We start from the raw sequence: 20,280 nt of genomic DNA, 5'->3' as shown, positions 1-20,280 counted from the left end.
CGGATCCCAGGGGCTATCCTGCACTTAGCTTGAAAACGGGGGCAGCGTGTCTGTTTCGCTGATGACGTCATCGAATTGAATCGGCTGGTGGAAAGATTTTTAAATCTTATTTTCTCGCCGATTCAATGCGTCTTTTGTTTCGGAGAAAACGTCAGAATGGATAGAAAAAGCAAGATGACCAGGTTTTCCTAAGGCCAATATTCGGGTTCAGTTGTCGTCTGGTTCCGCTTTAAATTTGGTGCCAGCATACTGACTACGGGGCACTCCGACGCCTTCATTGCATGGTCGCTCATCATGCCGGATTGTATGACAGCGGATAGCTGTATGGGCGCCTTCACTATATGCTCTAGCCGTTACGCCCTAAAGTTTGCTATTGGCAATACAACAACAACAAAATAAACGGTGGGGGAGGTTTCGCCTCTTCAGAGCGCAGTTCTCATGCGACTGCAAACGATTACAAAGAGACCGAAATGACTAGTATGATTTTGCGCGTTGAGTGAGAGCTCAGTGAAGCATGCCAAACGCGTCGAATCGAAAGGCCTGATTGTAGTGTAGGAACAACACACGTTTCAATCAGTATTATGCGACGCTGTGTCGTCTTAACACGCCTGCAAACAGGAGCTGCACACTGTAATAATTATTTACTCGAATAAATCATCTGTTTATTTTCAATTTAGTAGTCTCCTATTTCTTACTTCAGCCGGCGAATGGCATCGCTCGACTTCTGTCAGCAATAATATCGAATGTGGTATAGCTATATACCAATGGTACATCAGTAAAATAATTGACCAGAAAAAAATATGCGCGAAATGCCGTCACTGGTAAAGTGTCCATTGTCATTTATCATGCTTAGCGCTAAAGCGAGAAGCAGACCAGAGAGTTAGGCGGCAATGAACATACGTATAGTTGCTGCCTCGAAGCCAAGGGAAAACAAAGGCATAACAATTTAATCAGTCGGCAATATCGCAAATTCTTGTGTGAGATCTCGACAATCTCAACAAAGCGGTCTGTGTGGCGAGAGAAGGTTAAGGTCAGCTTGGCGCCCGTTCGTACGCTGCGCCTACGCGTCGACATGGCAGCAACTTTTATGTATATGTACTCGGAGAAGTCACAAGTGTCAATCAAGAATGCTCCTTCGCTTCTCTGGGTATGACAATGACTGCGCTCTTGAAGCCCAACAACAAACACGCGAAAGCTAACGCAAACAAGTATTGCACGTTTCAAGCCAACTGAAAGCTTCTTAAAAAAAAAAAAAAAAAAAAAAAACATTTTCACAGGACTCGAGGTTGCTGTAAAGAATTTCCAAGGAACTTTAGCACTTTGCTGTAGGTTCAGTCGTATTATTTTTGACGAACTAGCATTTGTTCGAGCTGAAGAAACTTTGTAAGGAGCGCGATTTGATTTCCAATATATTGTTCTTTTAATATATACCGATGTCCTTTTGGGCCTATGTAAACAACGAAGTGATAAATGAATGAACTGTTTACTCAGACAATGAGGGAGGCAGTTGTGGTGAGCTCCGCAAATTTCTGCCACCTTCAACGTGCACTGACACCACAAAGTAACCAGGCGCCATGCCTTTCGCCTCCTTTGAAAAAGAGTCCGCCTCGGCCGGCATAAAACCCGCTTCCTTGTGATAAGCTGTCGTCCTCATTATTATCATTATTGTCATCATCTAGTCTATGCCAACGGCAGGGCAAAGACCTCTTCCATATCTTTCTAATTAAACCGATCCTGTGCCAGCTGCATCCGCGTAATCCCCGCAAGCTCCCTAATCTAATCCGCTCACGTAACCTTTCTGCCGTCCGTTGCTAGGATTGCTTTTCCTTGGAGCATTCGAACACCCTTAAAATTTAGCCACCGCTTCCGGGCAATGAATTAATGAATGAATGAATGAATGAATGAATGAATGAATGAATGAATGAATGAATGAATGAATGAATGAATGAATGGTGTGATTTACTTACGTTAATAATTAAGAAGGCAGCATTTGTTAATAAAGATGAGCCCGGCCGCTCGGAACTTATCATACAGTGGGAAACCGACCACTTCCAGACAAATAAAATTTTATCGGTATGAGTTCCTTTGTCATAAAGGTTACTTAATGTGAACTTAGAAAATCCTTCCAGGAAGCTGTTAGCAGAATGTCATATTTCGTCTCATCAAATAAAGTGTATTATGAGTATCAATAATGCGAAATGCCTGCGACTTCAGGATTGTGTTGGATGACCATGCAGGCTAGTAATATGCATTGGAATGGATTCGTATACCAGTCTTTCACAAGGCCGAGCTTAGGATCCTCGCTATTCAATTTAGCTGGTAAGAGGAATCCTGAGCGTGAAGGACCCCGTAAACTACTAATTGGCTCCCGAACACACAGCTTCATTGCTCATCAGTTACTGTTCAGAAAGCAGCAGAAGTCGAAGTGAATACCTTTACACAGCGCTCAGCCCAGTGTGTGAGTTCGCGCACAACGCGGTATTCTTCGCCACCACCGGCGCAGCCTCTTTTCCTCCTCAGATCAATCGATGCCCGACGAACCCACCGACCGAGCGACCGACCGACCGTGGCGCGTTCCCCGGAAGCGTTCTCCTCACCAGAAGCATTCCTCTTTTGCACTCCCGGGCTTACACGTCTCTGTATAGAGCATTCCTTCCTTTTCTGTCTGTGACGTTAAAACTCCTGCTCACGGATGAACAAAAATGGATTCTGTAGGGATTCCGGCACAAAACCTCTGGAGGAGTTCCGATAAGCGGGTAAATTCAAAGCACGCGCGCTCTTCCTGAGGGGTCAGCGCTGGAAGAGCCCTTACCGTAGCCGAATGCCCCCGAAACCGGCGCTCGGGTTGATGCAGGTGGCGGCTGCTGATGCTGCTGTCCTGGTGATGTGCATGAAACGGTCAGTGATGCGGGTTTCGCGCTATGCTGCGCTCCTTGGTAGCTGCTGCCTCCGCTGTTGATGCTGCTGTGCGCTTGGCCGCCTCAGCCTCGGCACTCCTCTGCGTCCGTCGCGAGGGCCGCTGGGCGCTGGTGGTGGTAGTCGGGCGCCAGCTGATCTTGCGGCCGTCTTGGTCGGCTCTCGCGGTTCCGGGACTGTTCTTCCCGTGGGCGGGGCCAGCCAGATTCGGCAGAGAGCAGAGCAAGACGACTTGCATCGCGGCAGACGCGGCCTGGCAGCAGCAGCAGCAGCGCTCGCGCGCTAGCACAAGGAGTGCGCACGCGCGAGATCATTGAACGGTCTTCGCGCCGTCGCCGGCTGCGGCGGACGACGCCGATAGCGACGGGGCGCTGCTTAAAAGACGCGTCGAAGGAGGTCGCGCCGCCGCTGCCTTTGTGGTCCGACCTTGCGCCGCTTGCCTCCGTGCGGGGGCCGCTTGCGCTCTGGTTTCATGCGGTAGCTTTAATTCCTCCCTGATCTCCGCGAACATCCTTTATCTGTTTAACAATAATCCTTAACAACGTCTACAATGGCCCTTCGTTCATTTGATGGTGATCTGCCCTGCTAAGGAAGGTAAAAGGGGCAGATGATGGCGATATTTAATCTCTGAGTCTTGTTCGGCCAGAGGCAGAAGCTTGCCTTGTGACGAGCGGTGAGATTGACTGCTCGGAATATCATGCTTATTACACGGAACAAATCCAGGAAGTATAGTTTAGGAATCTTGTGTGACCGTGCTCGTCTGGTCTTAAACACTTGGTGTGTTAAACATGCAGGGAGAAAAAAAAAAACGTGTTTCCTCCGAAGGAACAATAATAGAGTCAAACGTTGAGCTAGTTGGTCACACATCTCTCCAAGAGACCTCCGAAGAAACTTCTGCGGGTGTCCATACGGGCTTCCTATTGGTTACATATTATGCAGCATTTAGGACGTAAACAGCAGCAGCTACCTTATACTCCTTAAACGTGTTTGACTCTGCTTAGCCCATGCGGATGATTGCAACTAACGTAAAATAGCGATGCCACCATAGTCCACGCTGCCCGGCCGTTAGCTATATGTGAATAGAAAGCTGGCAGAAAACTTATGCGGGCCCAGCTACCAAAATAACCTGTTTTTGTGTTTGTATTTATCACAGTGTTCCGCAAAACGCATGTGTCAGCAGCCTCAAACAAGGATTAGAAAGGGAGACGGTATGTATACTCCCGAAAATACGCCTTTATTGAACGGGCTATATCCAGTCAACAAACAGCGTTTTGCACAATATCAAAAGGTTTAAAGATGCAAAACCAAAACATAGCCTAAGTGGGCACTGCTTGCACGCCGTACGCCACTTTAGTGTACAGTAGTAATCATCCTGATAAAGACTTGTGCGTTCTGGAACAGCTCAACGACACCCCGCACAGTAATTCACAATTTATACAAGTGACAGCTGAGTGAAACAAGGGGAAACTCCCCCTTTGTTAAACCCACTTCATACTAGATTCAAAGCTACAATAAGTTTTTTTCTTTTCTAGCGTACGATAGGAGAAACAAACTAACAAAAACAAGCACGGTCAGAGTGAAGCAAGGAAGCACAGCAAATCGAAATCAGCAAATGATGCCCAAATAAAGTCGCCTATATGAACGCCGTAACACTAAACAGACGAAGTCTATAACAAATCTATAGCAACCGAACTACGCCTATTTCGGGTTACAGCCCTCATTGTAGAAAACATAGAAGCAGCATAAAGATAAGAGAGTAAACAGATGCGAAGTTGCGCAGAACATCCGTCGCAATAACAATGTGCGTGATCCTTCACTGAAGAACCGGAGAGAGGTCAAAGCATAACGGTACATGTAGCGGCGTAAGGAGCATCGTCCTGAACGGTGTACAATGTCCACCGTTACTTTTGGTTACTGAACAAATTATGAGGGTGTAAATATATTCTGCCGCCTTCTTAGTATATCACAGTAGTTAAGAACCGGCCCCTAGTGTATGTGAAATCGATCGATACATGACACACACAAAGACATACATCCAAAACGACTACGCGAAGTTTACCGTAGAGCAGCTTGTGAATGAGACTTGTGAATATATTCAAGGTTCGTGTATTTAGCTCGACTTACAGCACCTCACTTTCCGCCCGAAACAAGGTGCGAGCACACACGCACACGCACACGCACACACACACAAAAAAAAACATACTCAAAGCACACATGTCCCTCCAGTTGAAATGGATACACGTAGAACAAACAACCTAAGCATGCTATGAGAGCACCTGTCTTAAACAACCATTAAACACCATCCCAAGTAACAATAAGTTAACCACGTAATGTCCTGAGATATCGGACAAAGAGGCAAGATATACCAATGCAAAAAGTAACGTAGTTGTATTATCAAACATTGTAAAAAAATTTTGTACGCACTTCATATTGCGCACTGTGCAACGCCATTAATTCTTAACTGATCCGAGAAAATACAAGGCTTGAATGTCTTCAGAAACGCAGGATGTGACCTTTTTCGTATCGTTCAGAAGCGTGACCCGAGAAAGGTACGCAATTATTTTTTTTTCTGTTCCATAAAAAGCAGTCAACCAAAGAACATAGGTATTTAATTTTCGACATAATAAATTTGCGAACATCAAAAAGTATGCAAAATCAGGGGACGAGGAATCTTCGACCGAATAAGTGTGAAACTTATTCAATACATCCAAGAGAATAAAACATTTTTAAAGTAAAACTTCTGGTTCCTTCTTTCTTTTTAGTCATTTTCCTTACAGCTTTCTTTTACTGCCTTCTCACCTGCGCATCAGGTGCACAGATAGCGTCGTTTCACATCAGACGTGTCAGGTATGAAGTATATATATGTCACATCAGGCGTATCAGGTATAGATATATAGACGTGTCAGTTACTAATGATGAAAGCACTACTGGCGGGTATACACTCGGGGTGATGATGTCGACATCGCATGTCAGGCGCGACGGAAGAAAGTCAGAATGTGAGGAGATGTATGTACAGAATGATCTGTCAGTGACGCTGTTAAACGCTCTCATCCTAGGTAAGACCGTGACCGAGATTAAGTTTAGTCTTTCAATGAAAACTAGAACAGAATAACCCTAGGTGAAAGCACGCGCGCTTGGGGAATTCTGCATGAATCTGCACACAGCCGTATGGCCAGAGACATCTATACTGCTGCGACAGTTTATTTCAAAGTTTCACATTTATTTCAAAGACCAACCGCTTGGGGAATTCTGCATGAATCTGCACACAGCCGTATGGCCAGAGACATCTATACTGCTGCGACAGTTTATTTCAAAGTTTCACATTTATTTCAAAGACCAACCGCTGGAACGTTAGCAATCTGTGCTTGCTAATTAGTTTTCATAGGTCGCCTCAGAGTGGCGTTACTGAGGGCCGAAATGCAGCCTAAAATAAGCTACGCAACCAAGCAGTCTAATCTATAGTGGCCGTTATCTGGCGTTATGGATACAGTATAGTCAATATTGGCTTACGCAAGCATCTGTTGATTTGCTAGTAGATGCCACCTCCTTAGGTAACTTCGGTCATCAGTGGCACGTGTACGTTACGACACACTGATCACACTAACTTAGAGTAAACTCAGTTCATAAGGGTGGGATGGAAGGCGCACAACGCGACTGCAGCAGCATTCTCCCAAGTGAATGTCGTTCATTGCTGCCTCATCCGACAGCTGTTAGCAAGAGCGGGTGCTTCGTTGGAAAGCTAGCGTCTTCGTCTTAGATCCGCTAGCCCTGTTCGGTCGCTTTTGTTGCTTCCAAGCGAGTAATATTTAAACGGTTGGGGAGTTCATGCTCTTTGACCGAATAATACATACCGTGGAGAACAACCCATAGGATAAGGGCAGAAATACAGGCAAGTCGGTATTGATCAATTCTTCAGAAGTGCTTTACAAATATAGAGTTAACTATAACGTTAAACCCTCTTTACTTGATAGCAGGCAAAGTGGAAAGTTTGCTAGAAAAAAAAAATGCCGAGGTTTTGAAATGAATAGTCACTAACAACTCGGCAGGTACCCTGGCCACATAGTTTACGCTCCTCACCTGCAGAGGCTACCTGCGGTCGTCCACGATCAGAGAAAGGACATCAATCAAGCATTTGCTTAGATACCTGACTTAGAATGTCTTTATGCCACATTCAAGGCACTAAGCATCTTTGTAGAAACAATGTCCGAGTCATTCAGAATTTAAAAATATTGATAATATGCCTATATAATCATGTGGCAATGCGACTCTTTGCAGGGACCCTTAATGGTCTAAGGCGAACAAAATTTAAGCGGTTCTGTTTATTTTACTTTGGCGTGTACTTTTTTCTTGGAAACAAGTAAAAATAACTTCGTATTATTCTTTCCGTTAAATCCTATGAAAGCCAGATATAAACGGAGTGACGCAATCTTCAGTAGCCTCGTATGTATGTAACTTTTGTGCTAAGACACCTGGAACTCAATGCTCTTGTTTGCTCGAGAAAGTTTCAAGATCAGGCACACAAAGGCGGCAGTCTCGCCGGTTCCAATCTAGCAAACGGAACAATCACGACAGCGAGACTGGGACGGTCATCTTGGTCGTGAGAAAACCAGTGGCACTGCGTCAGTGGTCACGCACTGCACACTTCATCGCAGACATAGCGCAAGCGCCGATACATCCCTGGTGGCGATGGTTAAAGCTCAGGAGACTAGGGTTTGCCGTCGGGGTACTGTCCGAAGCTCCCCTTGACCCGGAAGCCGCCCTGGCGGTCAGCCTCGTAGCGCACCACTTGGAGACGGCCCTTGGGGTCCATGTAGCTGTAGGACCCTCGGACGCGGCCCTCGGCGTCCTTCTCTTCGTAACGGGTCTGTGGGTTGTACGGGTCGGCTGTGTCGAAGCCGAAACGGTAGGAGTATGGACCCTGGAAGCCCTGCAAGGCGAGAGAGAGAGAGAGAGAGAGAGAGAGAGAGAGAGAGAGAGAGGAAGATGATTAATAATCGAGTAATCGCGCTAGACAATACAGGCTGAAGCTACAGGGCCAGACTCCGAATGAATTTCGTCTGTGAGCCTCTTTCTGGTTTGCACTGAAATGTAAACACATGTATGCTTTAACTGTATTCACACGCGGCCGCCGCCGCGGTCAAACGTCACAAGCAGGAACTCGTGCTGAACGTAGAACGTCTTCATCAACACTGCGCCACCACAGAGCATGAAGGGGAGAGAGCATGCGCCAAGTTAGCAGACTCTAACTGGAAAGATTTAAGGGATTTTGAACGTATTTTTTCTCATATTGTTTAATATCGCGACAACAATCAATTCATCTGCTTATCTTTCCTCGTGAGGCGTCTTGCATCTGCTATTAATTTTCAAAAATGTGCCCCATTGTTTGTCTGTTCTTTCTTTCTTTTTTACGACAGTCTTAATATTAACGCGATGAATTAAAGGCCCCGTTGTTCCGAAAGTCCGACGCATGGCGTTGTGAGTGAGAAATCACGGGCATGGTTCCGATGGATGGTAGCCGGCAGGTGGAATGGCCGTATACACTGATTGGTTGGTGGGTTGTGTGACGTCACGAGACCACGTGTAATAGAGGAGCTGCCAACTCGGGCTTCGCCTTTGGGCTCGAAGGGCAATTATCAGGATTCAGCTTTTTAAGGCTCTCGGATCCCGAGTTCAACACGCTGCCCAAGGCCACGCAGGCACGTTCGTACGACTTGGCTCAATTAAGCGGACTTTTGCAGCTGTTTCGGATGGTATTTCATGTAACAAAGCAGCCTACGACTGTATGCTGTATTCGGGATAACGGGAGCACAAACTAAATGGTTATAATCAAGCGAGTATCAAGGAACATAAAGCTGATAATGTATTCACAAGAGGAGTTAGCCAAATGGAGGCACTAACGCTGTCGCATCATAATTCTTCTTTTTCTGGACGCAGGATAAGCCTGAGAAGCGAAATTTCAATGTGTTTCGAAAGCTTAGACTACTTATATCAGTATTTTCATGAAAATGATTCTACAATATTCCACAAATGTCTCGCAATTATTTTCAAAAAAGCAGCCCGTTGGTTTTATATACAAGATTTAACTGCTCGCTTCTAGCTTAGGAAAAAATATCGCATTGGAAGGTAAGGTCTGTCCTATCCATATCTGCATAACATTATCTAATGATATCCAACAGTTGCTTTACGATTATTGAGTGTCCAAGGTTCCTAGAGCCGCAACCGAAGCTGGAAACTCAAGAACGGTCACTCCTCACTATATTCACTAAGCAGTGAAATAGCCTTTTGAAGTTTTAAAAAGAGAAGTTTTTCTGCACTCAAGGTACACCTGTGTGAGGCTCATAAGCTCGACAGTGTACAAGGAAAAAAAAAAAAAAAGAATTGTGCCCGATGCGATGTGCAACAGTCGATGGTTGCGCACATTCCTTCGGCATATGTAAACAACTATCGAGAAATCTAACGACAGAATAATTCAAGGCCCTTTCAGTTCAAAGATGGGGTCGGAAAACGAGCGAAGCACAAGCGAGAAAACGGTTGCTCAAAATTTGGAAATGCTATTATTTCGTTCCAGTTACTTCACTGCGTGCGGTTATCAAGAAGTGTTTTAAGAATTGTTTCAAGGAGTGTCTCAATACGATATCGATAATTGCAAGAAGCAAAAAGTAACACTGCTGAACTGAACAGAGCTTAAGCGAAATAAAGCTACAATTTTCTTTTAGGTTATACCCGGTTTCTTCCACGTAGCCAAGACTGAATCTGAGAGAATAAAGTGATTATTGCAAAAATGCTGCAGTGTTCCGCTACAAAACAGAGTTTAGGGCATGTAACATTGTTTCTCTATATGCTCTCGGTGAAAAAAAAAAAAAAAAAAAAAAAAAAAAAAAAAAGCTGTTAAAAGAACCGGAAGGGAAATGCCGAGCCGGCCGACTGACCGGACTTCCCCGCCAATTCAAAACGAATGCTTTTGCAAAAGAAGAGAGCAGCCAAAAGACACGTGTCCATACAAGTCCAATGGCGCGTTGGTTCCGTACACGTCGCTCTGAAGTACGTACGCTGGAGCGCGAGAGACGTCGTGCTTCTCGTCACGGATACGCGGGCGCCGGCACGGTGACGACAGTGGTACGGACGAACGCGTTTTGACGCAAAATCACGCCTCCGAGAACGTGCGTTCAGTTCAGCAGTTGAAGCGTAACGGTTCGGAGCAGACAATCATCAGGGTTCGCTGACTTTACAGTGTGCGACGACTTTGTCTAGTTTCACACCAATTGGAGCGCTGTTCGTTCGAACTCTAGCGGCGCAAGAATGCGGTGTTCAGCGCACAACTTAATTAATTGTTGCAATTGAGCATCAAAGGTGACCAGGGAATATCAGGTCTGGTGTGTTGCAGAGACAAAAGGGGAGACACTTATAGAACGACGTATCAAGTGGGAAAAAAATACTGATATGCAATACACACACTGAGCAAAAGCTTCTTTTATGTTTATATGAAATCCATTCGATAGCTGTTGCGGGATTCTATAGGAATAAGATGCGTGTATGAACGGAAATCCGCGATAAATATTTGGAAGCGTTAACAAAGGCCAGCGGGCCCGAGGAACAGAAATAAACACCCCGGTCCTTTTCACGGCACTTGAGGTAAGGGATACAGCAGTGAACATGGTGGATGATGGAGGTGGTGCTGACGCGTGTGTATTGCCGTCTTATATTAAGGAGCGGTTTTTGTAGTGTCTGTAGAACAACAACAACAAAAAACGATCAGGTAAAACGAGAAGAAGATGGTTTGCACGGTATCAAGAAGAACTGAACAAGGGTAAATGGGGTACGCCTCAGTTCGCAGATGAGCCAACGTTTCGACAAGTGGACTTGCCTTCGTCTGGGCCCAGACGAAGACAAGTCCATTTGTCGAAACGTTGGCTCATCTGCGAACTGAGGCGTACCCCATTTACCCTTGTTCAGTTCTTCTCTCGCTCTCTCCCCCCCCCCCCCCCCCCCCCATACCGAACAAAAAAAAAAATCACTAATTTAAGCGAAGTGTGTTTGAACTAGAGTTAACTGGACAGCGTACGGTGAGCACGAAGTTGCATTACCCACTTCACACTGATAGGCCAAGAAAACGCTTACAGAAGAAGAGTCGGTAGGCGATAAAGGAACTGCAGCGCAATAGCTGGTGCTCCTCGACTGAGTTTTCCCCTTTACCTCAGTCGCCATTTGTTCAATCAGCCATGCGCCAGGACGCCACGCTTTGTTAAGAAAGTCGTCCACATTGCTTAATGAAGCAGAAAATGCAGTTTAATCGCATGTTAAGAAAAAAGAAGAGGATGATTAGCAAGAAAAACGGAAGACGCGATTCCGCGACATTCGACGCAGCCATTTTTGGGCTACTGTTTATTGGATACAGCATTGTAATCTCCGATGTCGTGCCAGACACTCCCACAATTCTCAACCCCTTTTTTTCCGCGCCCAGCGTCCGCATGTTGGAGCGAATTACAGCTGGGAACAATCGCTTGCTCTACCTGCTCCTCCCGGAATTCTCCTGTCATGTCTGAAAGACATTACCTTTTGTTAAAGGAGCAGTACCGACAGCTAGATTGTTGCTCGCATATACAAAAAAAAAAATGTATATGACGGTCTGTTTAGCGCGGTTTGACGAAATGCTAATTAGGTGCATTGGCACTTCAGTTTCCACTTCGTTTTTTAGTCGCACATGCTCGCTAGCGTCTAGTCATAAGCTACCACGTCATGTGAGAGACCACCCGAATCAGATAAGAAAACCTGCTTTAAAGAAAAGTTGGTGTGGTTTTTTGGCATTAAAGAGATACACGGTACGAAGTTTGTAGGTAAAGCATGTGAACTGGTTTTGCGCTAGCATTTAAGATGATGGCGTTAAAAGTTAGGTTTTGTCCTGAGTGCTCTGGAGAAGTGCAGAGAAACTCCTAATGACGTCATTGTTGCTGAGCTTAGATCCCCCCCCCCCCCCCCCTCTTCGCTCACATGCTGTCGTGCGTCGTCCAACGCTGCCAAACAACTCATCGTAAGATCTACATTCGATAGCCTTGATTTTCTCCCTTTAAGCAACCGTTTCTTCGTTTGAAACGTGCCGCTATGCATGACGTCATTGCTGCGGCCCCTGCCCTGTGTGGTGCACTGCAGAGAAGTCTGAACGCCTATATATTCGTTACTTTATTCGGCAATTCAGATGCTAACACACGAAGACTTCGCATTATTTACCTGCAAGTGTCATATATTTGTTCCCTTTCAGTTCAGGCGTTCAGTCGTGTCCGACTCTTCGTGACCCTATGGACCATGTCACGCCACGCTTTCCGGTCTCTCACTATCTTCTCGAAATCTGAAAATTTTTCAGCTCTCCTTTAACTAAGTCTTACGAACATTCCTGGCTGATTTAGGAGTAGCGAGTCTGGCTGGGGATCCACGGGTCCCTAATGCGATTAATTCATATATCAAAAGTGCTGCCTATGTTGGCAGCTCCTACCTGTTCGGCCATGTCACGTAGACCCGTGACGTAACAAAAAACGTCGACCAATCAGTCAACCAATCAGTGGCGAAATGCGGAAGTGAGGGTCTTAGTGAAAGCTAAGAATCCTGCAGTCCAGTAATAAAAATGAAGAATGCAGACACACAAGAACGAATTTAAAGCTAGTAACTAGTAATAACAAGACCAGTAAACGGTATGGCACGTTTCTGCTTTTCTCACTGGTCCGTTACGCTTATAACAAAGAGCAACGCGCGAGCGACACAGCGACAAAATGCTCGCACTTTCTCATGTGCGAGGCGTTAATAGCTGCCGGAGCAAGCAGGTCGTCATTTTCTTGGGAAGCAAACTATTGCGACTTGAAATGAAATGTGGTACAACCCGGCACCTCTACGACTATGTAAGAGGAGAATATAAAGACGAGAAAAGGGCCAAAAAATCGTGTAGTAAGTTTGGTAAGTTTTTAGCCTCAAAATTTATTATTTGAATTAGTATATTAGTCATTACCGCCTACATAAAGCGCAGCCACATGGCTAAAAACAAAGGCTATACGGCTTTTACAGAAACTTTGTACTCGAAGAAAAATCCGGGGCTCAAATCAGCTACCATGCACAACTTGTGAAGCAAACTCTTGCGACTTGAAATGAAATGTGGTACAACCCGGCACCTCTACGACTATGTAAGAGGAGAATATAAAGACGAGAAAAGGGCCAAAAAATCGTGTAGTAAGTTTGGTAAGTTTTTAGCCTCAAAATTTATTATTTGAATTAGTATATTAGTCATTACCGCCTACATAAAGCGCAGCCACATGGCTACAAACAAAGGCTATACGGCTTTTACAGAAACTTTGTACTCGAAGAAAAATCCGGGGCTCAAATCAGCTACCATGCACAACTTGTTCGAGGTAGTCACTCTAACCTCGAACTTAACCAGGTCAGGTAGCAGCTGAATATTCTTTAGGGAATCCTCCAAGGTAAAGCTGACGTCCATTCAGTCGCGCTTTTCGTAAGTGCTCTTTTTTTTAGCTATATTACATGATCATTAACAGGCTTACTGACATTTGGTCAGTCACCTTGATTGGGCATGCGTGTTTTGGTGTTTAGACTAAGCCACTGTCAGCTCTTAGTTCTTCCGTGTGTTCAGTTTTTGCCGTGGCATTGTTATACAAAAGTGGACACAACGTCAACAACCTTGTTACACAAGCAAAATCCGTTGTGCGCAAGTAAATGTTCAATTATAAAATAATGGGAATATTTACAAGCTCTATAATTAGAGAAACACGTTTTGTGGAAAACGGCCTCACCTGCTGGTGGAAAAGCGTCCTCGGTCTGCCACCGTTGCCATTCGTCGCCGCCGCCCGCTGGTCTACGCTTGTCGTCGCTGTTGCCGCTGAATTCTGGTCTAGCGAGGGCGTCGGGTCTCGGCCAAGCAGTACCAGGGAAGATGCCGGCGGAAGCGGAGGCGGTGGCTCAGGTGCACCGTACCCTCCCACTCCACCGCGCTTTCTGCTGTTGGTAGTGGCGGTGGTAGTTGTGCTGCTGCTTCGCTGCCCGTTAGTTGTCGAAGGAATTCTACGACTGCCAAGACCATTTGTCGAAGACGTGGCCGCTGCTCCAAGCTCCGCGGACGTCGGTCTGTTCATTCTGGTCACGGTCTGCGTCGGCCTCATGAGAGCGCGGATCTTGCCCTCTGCAGAGTCGGAGTTTTCCTCGCGTGTCGTTTCTTCTTCAGAAGAAAACCGCAACGGCTCTGCAGTCGAGCTTGTGCTGCTGTAACCGTTCGTTGTTGTCTCCTCCTGGTCCCTAGAGCTACTGCCTTCGTCGTCTTGCTCTGACTGATACATGGTAGTGTCCGGAGTGTAGGCCGGACCTGGCCTTCGCTTTGAATTCGACGTGCGCGTCCCGGAGAGCGACGTGTCCTGAGTCGGCTTCAGTAACGCACTGACCTCTGGTCTTTGTCGTAGCAGTGCACCGATGTCAGACTGTTGACGCAGCAACGCACTGATATCTGGCCGCTGCAACAACGGTGAACTGACCTCTGGTCTTTGGGTCGTGGTGAGCGTAGGCGTGAAGGTTTCACGTAGGCCTGCTCCGTTCACTGCCCGCAGGTCAACGTCTAGGTCGTTGCCGTTGTAGGAGTTGTACCTTACATCTCGGATGCCGGTATCATCTCCACGCCCTCTGGAGGTTACCTGGGACCTACTGCCAGTAGGCTCTGCCGCGACCGAAGGCAGCTCGCTGCTGGTCTGGTAACCACCAACGTTCCTTCTTCGTCCGTTCTCTAACCTCTCGTTCCTCGTTGAGCCAAACCTGTCACCGTTGACGCCGTTGCGACCGTTGTCGCCATTTCCACCATTGCCGCCGTTCTTTGGTCTCGTCTCAAACTCTCTCGATGCTTCGGCACCTTTGCGTCTTTCCTCCGAAGACGCTTCGTCGCTGACGACTGCGCCACTGTTCTTCACGCGGATGAAGGGACGCCTGTTGTTTCCCCGTGAGTAGGCAATCTCGTCGCGGTCACTGAGGGACGTAGTCTTCAAAGTCGCAGCCCTGTCATCGTCTTCTTCTCGAGGCGTGTCCCTTTCGTCTTCCTCGGAACTGTCGTCCCTCTCGGGAACGCCTCTAAAGTACGACCCGGAACTTCCGTGCGGTCTCCTCCTGCGGCCCACGGTCGTCGCTTCCTCTTCGACGGAATGTGGCTCTTCCGAGTTCCGCTTGGCTTCCGGTCGACTCCACCCATCGCCTTTAACGTCGCTTTTAGATGAATCACGTGTTCCTTCCCTGTACTCCTCATCGCCTTCCTTGAGTCGCCAGGCCTTTTCTTTGTTTCGATTGGAGTGCTTGGCAGAGGGTTCTGCCGGTTCGTGGTATGCCAATTCGTCGAGTTTGATCGTTGGACTAAAGGCAAAGTTGTCGAAGACTGAACCTGTCGACAAGGTTGGGTAGAACTCAAAGGGGGCGCCGTCGGAGGACGCGGCAGCAGCGGACAGGTAGTCGACGGGACCCGGAAAGCTGTAGGAGTTCATATACTTCGCCATGGCTGCGGGCGAGGCGTAGACGTCATCCAAGTTGAGGTCATAATCCCCGTGGGGCTTGTTAGTTGCTGCCGCTGCTCTCAGCATGGTTCCTGAATGTGTGGCTGCAGCGCAGGAATCTGGCCTCAGCAGCAAGAGTACTAGCGGAAGTGCCCATAACGTCCAGGAGACCTGCGTCACACAACAGGCGTCTTGCAGTGAATAACATGAACTTGAGCAATATCTTGATGTAACCGATATACGAGGAATGAATAAACTATATTTACCAAAACATGAAGAAGTGCGTCCTTTTAGCGGTGCACGTGAGCGTTCTGAGGTCATAAAAATTTTTAGTTTTCATTTACTTGTCGATCTCTTACTCAACAACGACATCCCGCCAAACCAGATTTTCTTGCTTATACCTCAAGCAACTTTAGGACAAGGTAACCTATAGTTGCGAACCTTATATTACGTTAACTGCGAATTAAAACTGCCAATATACGCAGTTTTAGTTTACATGCTGTTTTCGCCAATGGCATATGGCTTACGTTCAACAAACGGATGTTCGTAATTCTTGGTAATACATGTGACCTCAATGTGGCATTCGGGGATTCTGTCGTTCGCAACCGCGGATAAAACGCAATCATTTCCTTGCCTTACCCACCGATTTCAGCTTCGTATTTATAAAACACTAGAACTTCATGAACTGGGAAACTTAAAATGTAGTGACGTGCACTGGCGGAAATTCGGAACGTTCTCGCAGTAATTTCACTTCGATAGAACTGTCATCAAAAGGCTACGACTACTAATAACGTAACATGCCGAGAAAACTATAGTTTTTGCTACGCAGTGATCCCAGCGGCCTGTACGCTTCCAGGGGCTGTCATTTTGCCTCGGTTTCCGCTCCTTGAAGTACGCCGATGCCACCCGAGCAGTCGAACTCATGATAAGGTGTCAGTCAGTGCGACCGCGGCAGCTACGTGTTTCGCGCGAAGCCAGGACCCGATGAGTCTTACTCGAATGAGTTTCTGCCTTTTAACCCTAACCTCGTCTCCTTGCGAGAATGCACTTAGGCTAGGTGTGGTCTTCTTAACTAACATGACGTCCCAGTTTTCCATCCGTCACACGATGTGCTCTCCCGGGATGAAAAAGAAAAAAGACACGGGAAGTCGCCGACCACCACCAACACTGCCGCCTGCAGAACCGTGTTGGCTACTAACCACATTTGCAAAAGAGGCGCAAGCAAACAAAAAAAAAAAAAAAAAGGAGAGTGCGAACGAGGAAGCGGGAGTCGATGCGCGTCTTCTCCTCGAACGGGCCGTGGGCAGTGAAGCGATGCTCTCACTGGCGAGTCGCGTGAGAACGTTTTCCCAGCTATTCCGAGCATCGTGGGTGCGCCGCACCTGGAGCCGTCAGAAGCTGCAGAATTAGCGCGACTGCAGGAAACCGCGCGCGAGCAGAGTGCCGCCGAAACCAAAAATTTGAATTTTAGCGCGTTGCTCACAGTTTCCTTTTTCTTCGCTCCTTCTCCTTTCTCAGTGTGTTATCTGCATGCGGGTACAACCAATCTCTCATGCTCGGCGTTTCTACCGGGCACCGTTCCGATATTCACGCGTTTTTGGGGTGTACATACACACTAATGTTCGTTACTATTTCCGGCTTCGCTCCCTCGCCAAAGAGTTGCATTCGCGTCCGTTTCCACTCGATAACGCCCGTAACTGGTTGTGGCTCCTGTAAAAGCGAATGAAAGGTAGCGTCCTGAGACGACAGCGGGCGCGTTTGAAAACAGCTTCGTTTAAAACCGCATAAAAAGTGGCACGAACGGGGAAGACTGTTGGAAAGCCATCCCGAGGCCGATGTTCATTTCAACAAATTCTTTTAGTACTTGGTTCTCAGAGATGGCGATCGAGCGAATATTTTTAGATCGTTTCGAAGGACCTGGGTGGGCGTTTAACGGTGCAGTTTCGCGTGTACTTTTAAAGACATTTTTGAAAACTTCTTATTACCCTACAATGATTCAGTCCCATATATATTACTGTCTTCTGGTATGGGGCACAACTAATAGCTACCAGTTTGGCGAACATATTTATTATACAGAAAAAAAATCGATCCGTACCCTAGAAGGCTTGAAGTACAGCGAAAGCAGGCATGCTTTTCGTTGCAGTTAAGGAGTAGTGATGGTGGATCAACTTTATGAAAACAAACTTGCGATGTATATATACAATGAAGTCAGGAAAAATCATGATAATTTTGCACAGATATATATGACCTAAATCAAAAGTTTGACTTCAGGAAAAAAACAATACAGACTACCAAAGCTGAGAACAAATTACGGTAGGCAAAGCCTACAATCCCAAATATCCATGCTTTTGAACAAAAATAAGGGTCTTGTTACCGTTATCGAACGGCATGCATCATTTGGTGTATTTAAACATATACTGATCGAGATGTGGAACTAAGTGTTTTCATTAAAACTGTCGTCAATGTCAAAAATTGTTTACCTTTTTGAGTGCCTGTTACTGTTGTTGTTGTTGTTGTTGTTGTTTTTCATTTTTAATTTGTTCAGCTTTTTGAGTGCTTATTACTGTTGTATTTTTCCATTGTTAATTTGCATCTTTGAGTGGAGAAAATAATTTTATCTGTCCCGCGCTGTTTCTCTTGTGTACAAATTGTATGGGGCTCTGAACCTAGTCAGGTGCAAGTACGCACCTTTTGTTCGGGATCCTTTAGTTTCTGTATAAGAAAACTAAGAATAAACTTCAAACTTCAAACTTGCCAGTTTCATGCCTACCATAAGAAAGACGTCCTGCATTTGAGACAATCAAGATAATCCCTACCTTAATGAGCGGACGATATCGATGTTCTCTCTGAGGATTAGCAGGCGGTCAGATTTAAGTTGACCTGCTAGGACAAATCCGGATAATTCTGCTTTAGCAATGTGCAGCACCACGTCGCCGCAAAAAAAAAAAAAAAGAAAAAAAAAGAAAAGAAAAGAAAAAAAAGAAGTGGGCATTTGCTGACAAACTCATTTCACATCCCCAATTGCGTGAACTTAACCTGATTCCTCATTCGCGCGGTGTAGTGGCTGCGACACCCAGAATGTGTTAACTGATAATGATGATGATTGTCGCAGAGCCACTCAACACTGCACTTACAAAGATGCGGTTTCACGACTTGAAACGTCCTTCTTATTTTCTCAGGAAACAGTTCATTATTTTCAGGAAAGCATCTCCTTTTTTTTTTTTTTTCTTCGTGTTCATCCTCCCATGCCTGTCTCATTATTCATGCTACCGTGACAAGCCTAGGCAATTTCTTCAGTCCGCAGCGAAACGACATTGTAAACTTTTCTTACTCTAGGGAGCGGTAAAAATCGCTAGCGTCGAAACTGCAAAAGGAAAAGAAAAAATTACTCCTCCACAGCTCTGGCTGTAATAGCCATACACTATATGCTCGCCTGTGGATGTTTTCTTATGTTTGCAACTCTTATTCATTCGGCTGTGCCGTTGCCATCGAGTGGTGCCGCCTAAGCTTGAAAACCAGTGGTGGTGGCATACGCTGCTGGTGAAGCACCGGCCAGTATTTGGTGAAAGGGTAAGCGCATGAACATGGTAATAGTATATTATTTCACAGCGTCAGCCAAGTCCTTTCACTGAATAAAGACTAGTATACCCGAGCAGAAGCATTGACGCTTATACAATTGAGCTGGCAGCGCACATTATAAAAACAGGCTAGCGATTGTGTATCTGCAACAGACGAGGGATAAAATAAACTATCGTGACAGTTGCTTCAATAAAGCTCTCAAAGCCTGACAAAAATGCTCTAATGCTATATCAGTTCTGTTTCCTATTTCAAATAGCAATCAAAATGAACTGGAATTCTGAGAACAAAATGAGGAAAGAAAACAAGAGGACCTCTCAAAAGTTTCTAGACGAGAGGAAACACCGAAGTGAGATCCCACATACCTGTCGTTCCATGCTGACTGAAAAATCTCCCGGTGGTGACGGTAGGAGGTGCCTCTCAGCTGGCCAGGAACAAGGGTGGGAGGAACCCGATCCCAAAAGACGCGCTATCGGTCCGTGCGGTGCTTTTAAACGGCGACACAGGCTCGGCGACGTCCAGTACGCAAGACCCCGTGCGGTGACTGCGACGTCAGCGAGGGGGGACGCAGTGGTCGTGGTCTTCTCCGCTCGCGTCGTCGAGGGCCGCCCGAGGAGGCTCGGGGGGAGGAGGAGGAGGGATGCGGGCTCGCAGGTGACGGCCGCCGCGTGATTGGCGGTCGTTTTGACGACGGGCTCGGTTGACGTGCGGAGCGACCGGATTCGGGTCACCACCGCAACCCGGGGAAGCGGGGTAGGACGGTGACGCTTTCTCCATACCATCCCGCATACCGAGTTAAAACCTGCAGCCTCCTTAGGTAGAGCATAGAAAAAGAGGAAAAGCTATAAAGTGGGAGGAAAGAACCCACCGAATCTACTGAGACCACGCAGAAGCTGCAGCTCAGGTCGACTTACTCTCAAACGTCTCGCCAAGGGGAAAGAAAGAAATTGACTGAAAGCTGGGAGTTGTCGGCTTGGTTCATTTTTCCGTTTATAAATGCGAAGTTATCAACGGGAAGTTTGTGCTTCGTCTCCCCTTCCAGTGCAGTGCATCTGTTAAAAAAGCGGCGAAGCTTCCTGCGCCTCTGCGGCCTGTTTTGGCGGATGTGCTCGCAGTCTCCAGAAAAACGTACCCCCCCCCCCCCCCCCCCTTTCTTTTTACACGTGTCGAGGGTCATGCCCGAAAGATCACATGTATCATTTTAAGCAGATACATTCACAGTGCGAGACGCCATATATTGCAGAAGGCTTGAAGCGGGTAACCTTTCAGT

At 46.6% G+C, this 20,280-nt stretch overlaps 1 protein-coding gene across 1 annotated transcript; it reads right to left on the bottom strand.

Annotated features, from left to right (window-relative positions):
- Window positions 1-7,621: 7,621 nt before the first annotated feature.
- On the bottom strand, window positions 7,622-19,387 carry LOC146207716 (uncharacterized). The gene is made up of 3 exons (XM_084577371.1): window positions 19,376-19,387; window positions 13,707-15,605; window positions 7,622-7,843 (listed from the first exon to the last, which is right to left on the bottom strand). Exons 1-3 carry the CDS (start codon window positions 19,385-19,387, stop codon window positions 7,622-7,624), a joined length of 2,133 nt encoding a protein of 710 aa, XP_084433497.1.
- Window positions 19,388-20,280: the final 893 nt, after the last annotated feature.

The sequence above is a fragment of the Amblyomma maculatum genome, chromosome 1, assembly GCF_055883805.1.
Source record: "Amblyomma maculatum isolate TAMU_Amacu chromosome 1, ASM5588380v1, whole genome shotgun sequence".
In the NCBI taxonomy this organism is placed as follows: domain Eukaryota; kingdom Metazoa; phylum Arthropoda; class Arachnida; order Ixodida; family Ixodidae; genus Amblyomma; species Amblyomma maculatum.
The sequence above is the reverse complement of the archived record's forward strand: the minus strand, read 5'-3'. Positions and strand labels throughout refer to the sequence as shown.

Coding starts and splice junctions, on each gene's coding strand:
- LOC146207716 (XM_084577371.1), bottom strand. Junction 7,844..13,706: donor GGACGCTTTTCCACCAGCAG/GTGAGGCCGTTT, acceptor CTCGCCTTGCAG/GGCTTCCAGGGTCCATACTC.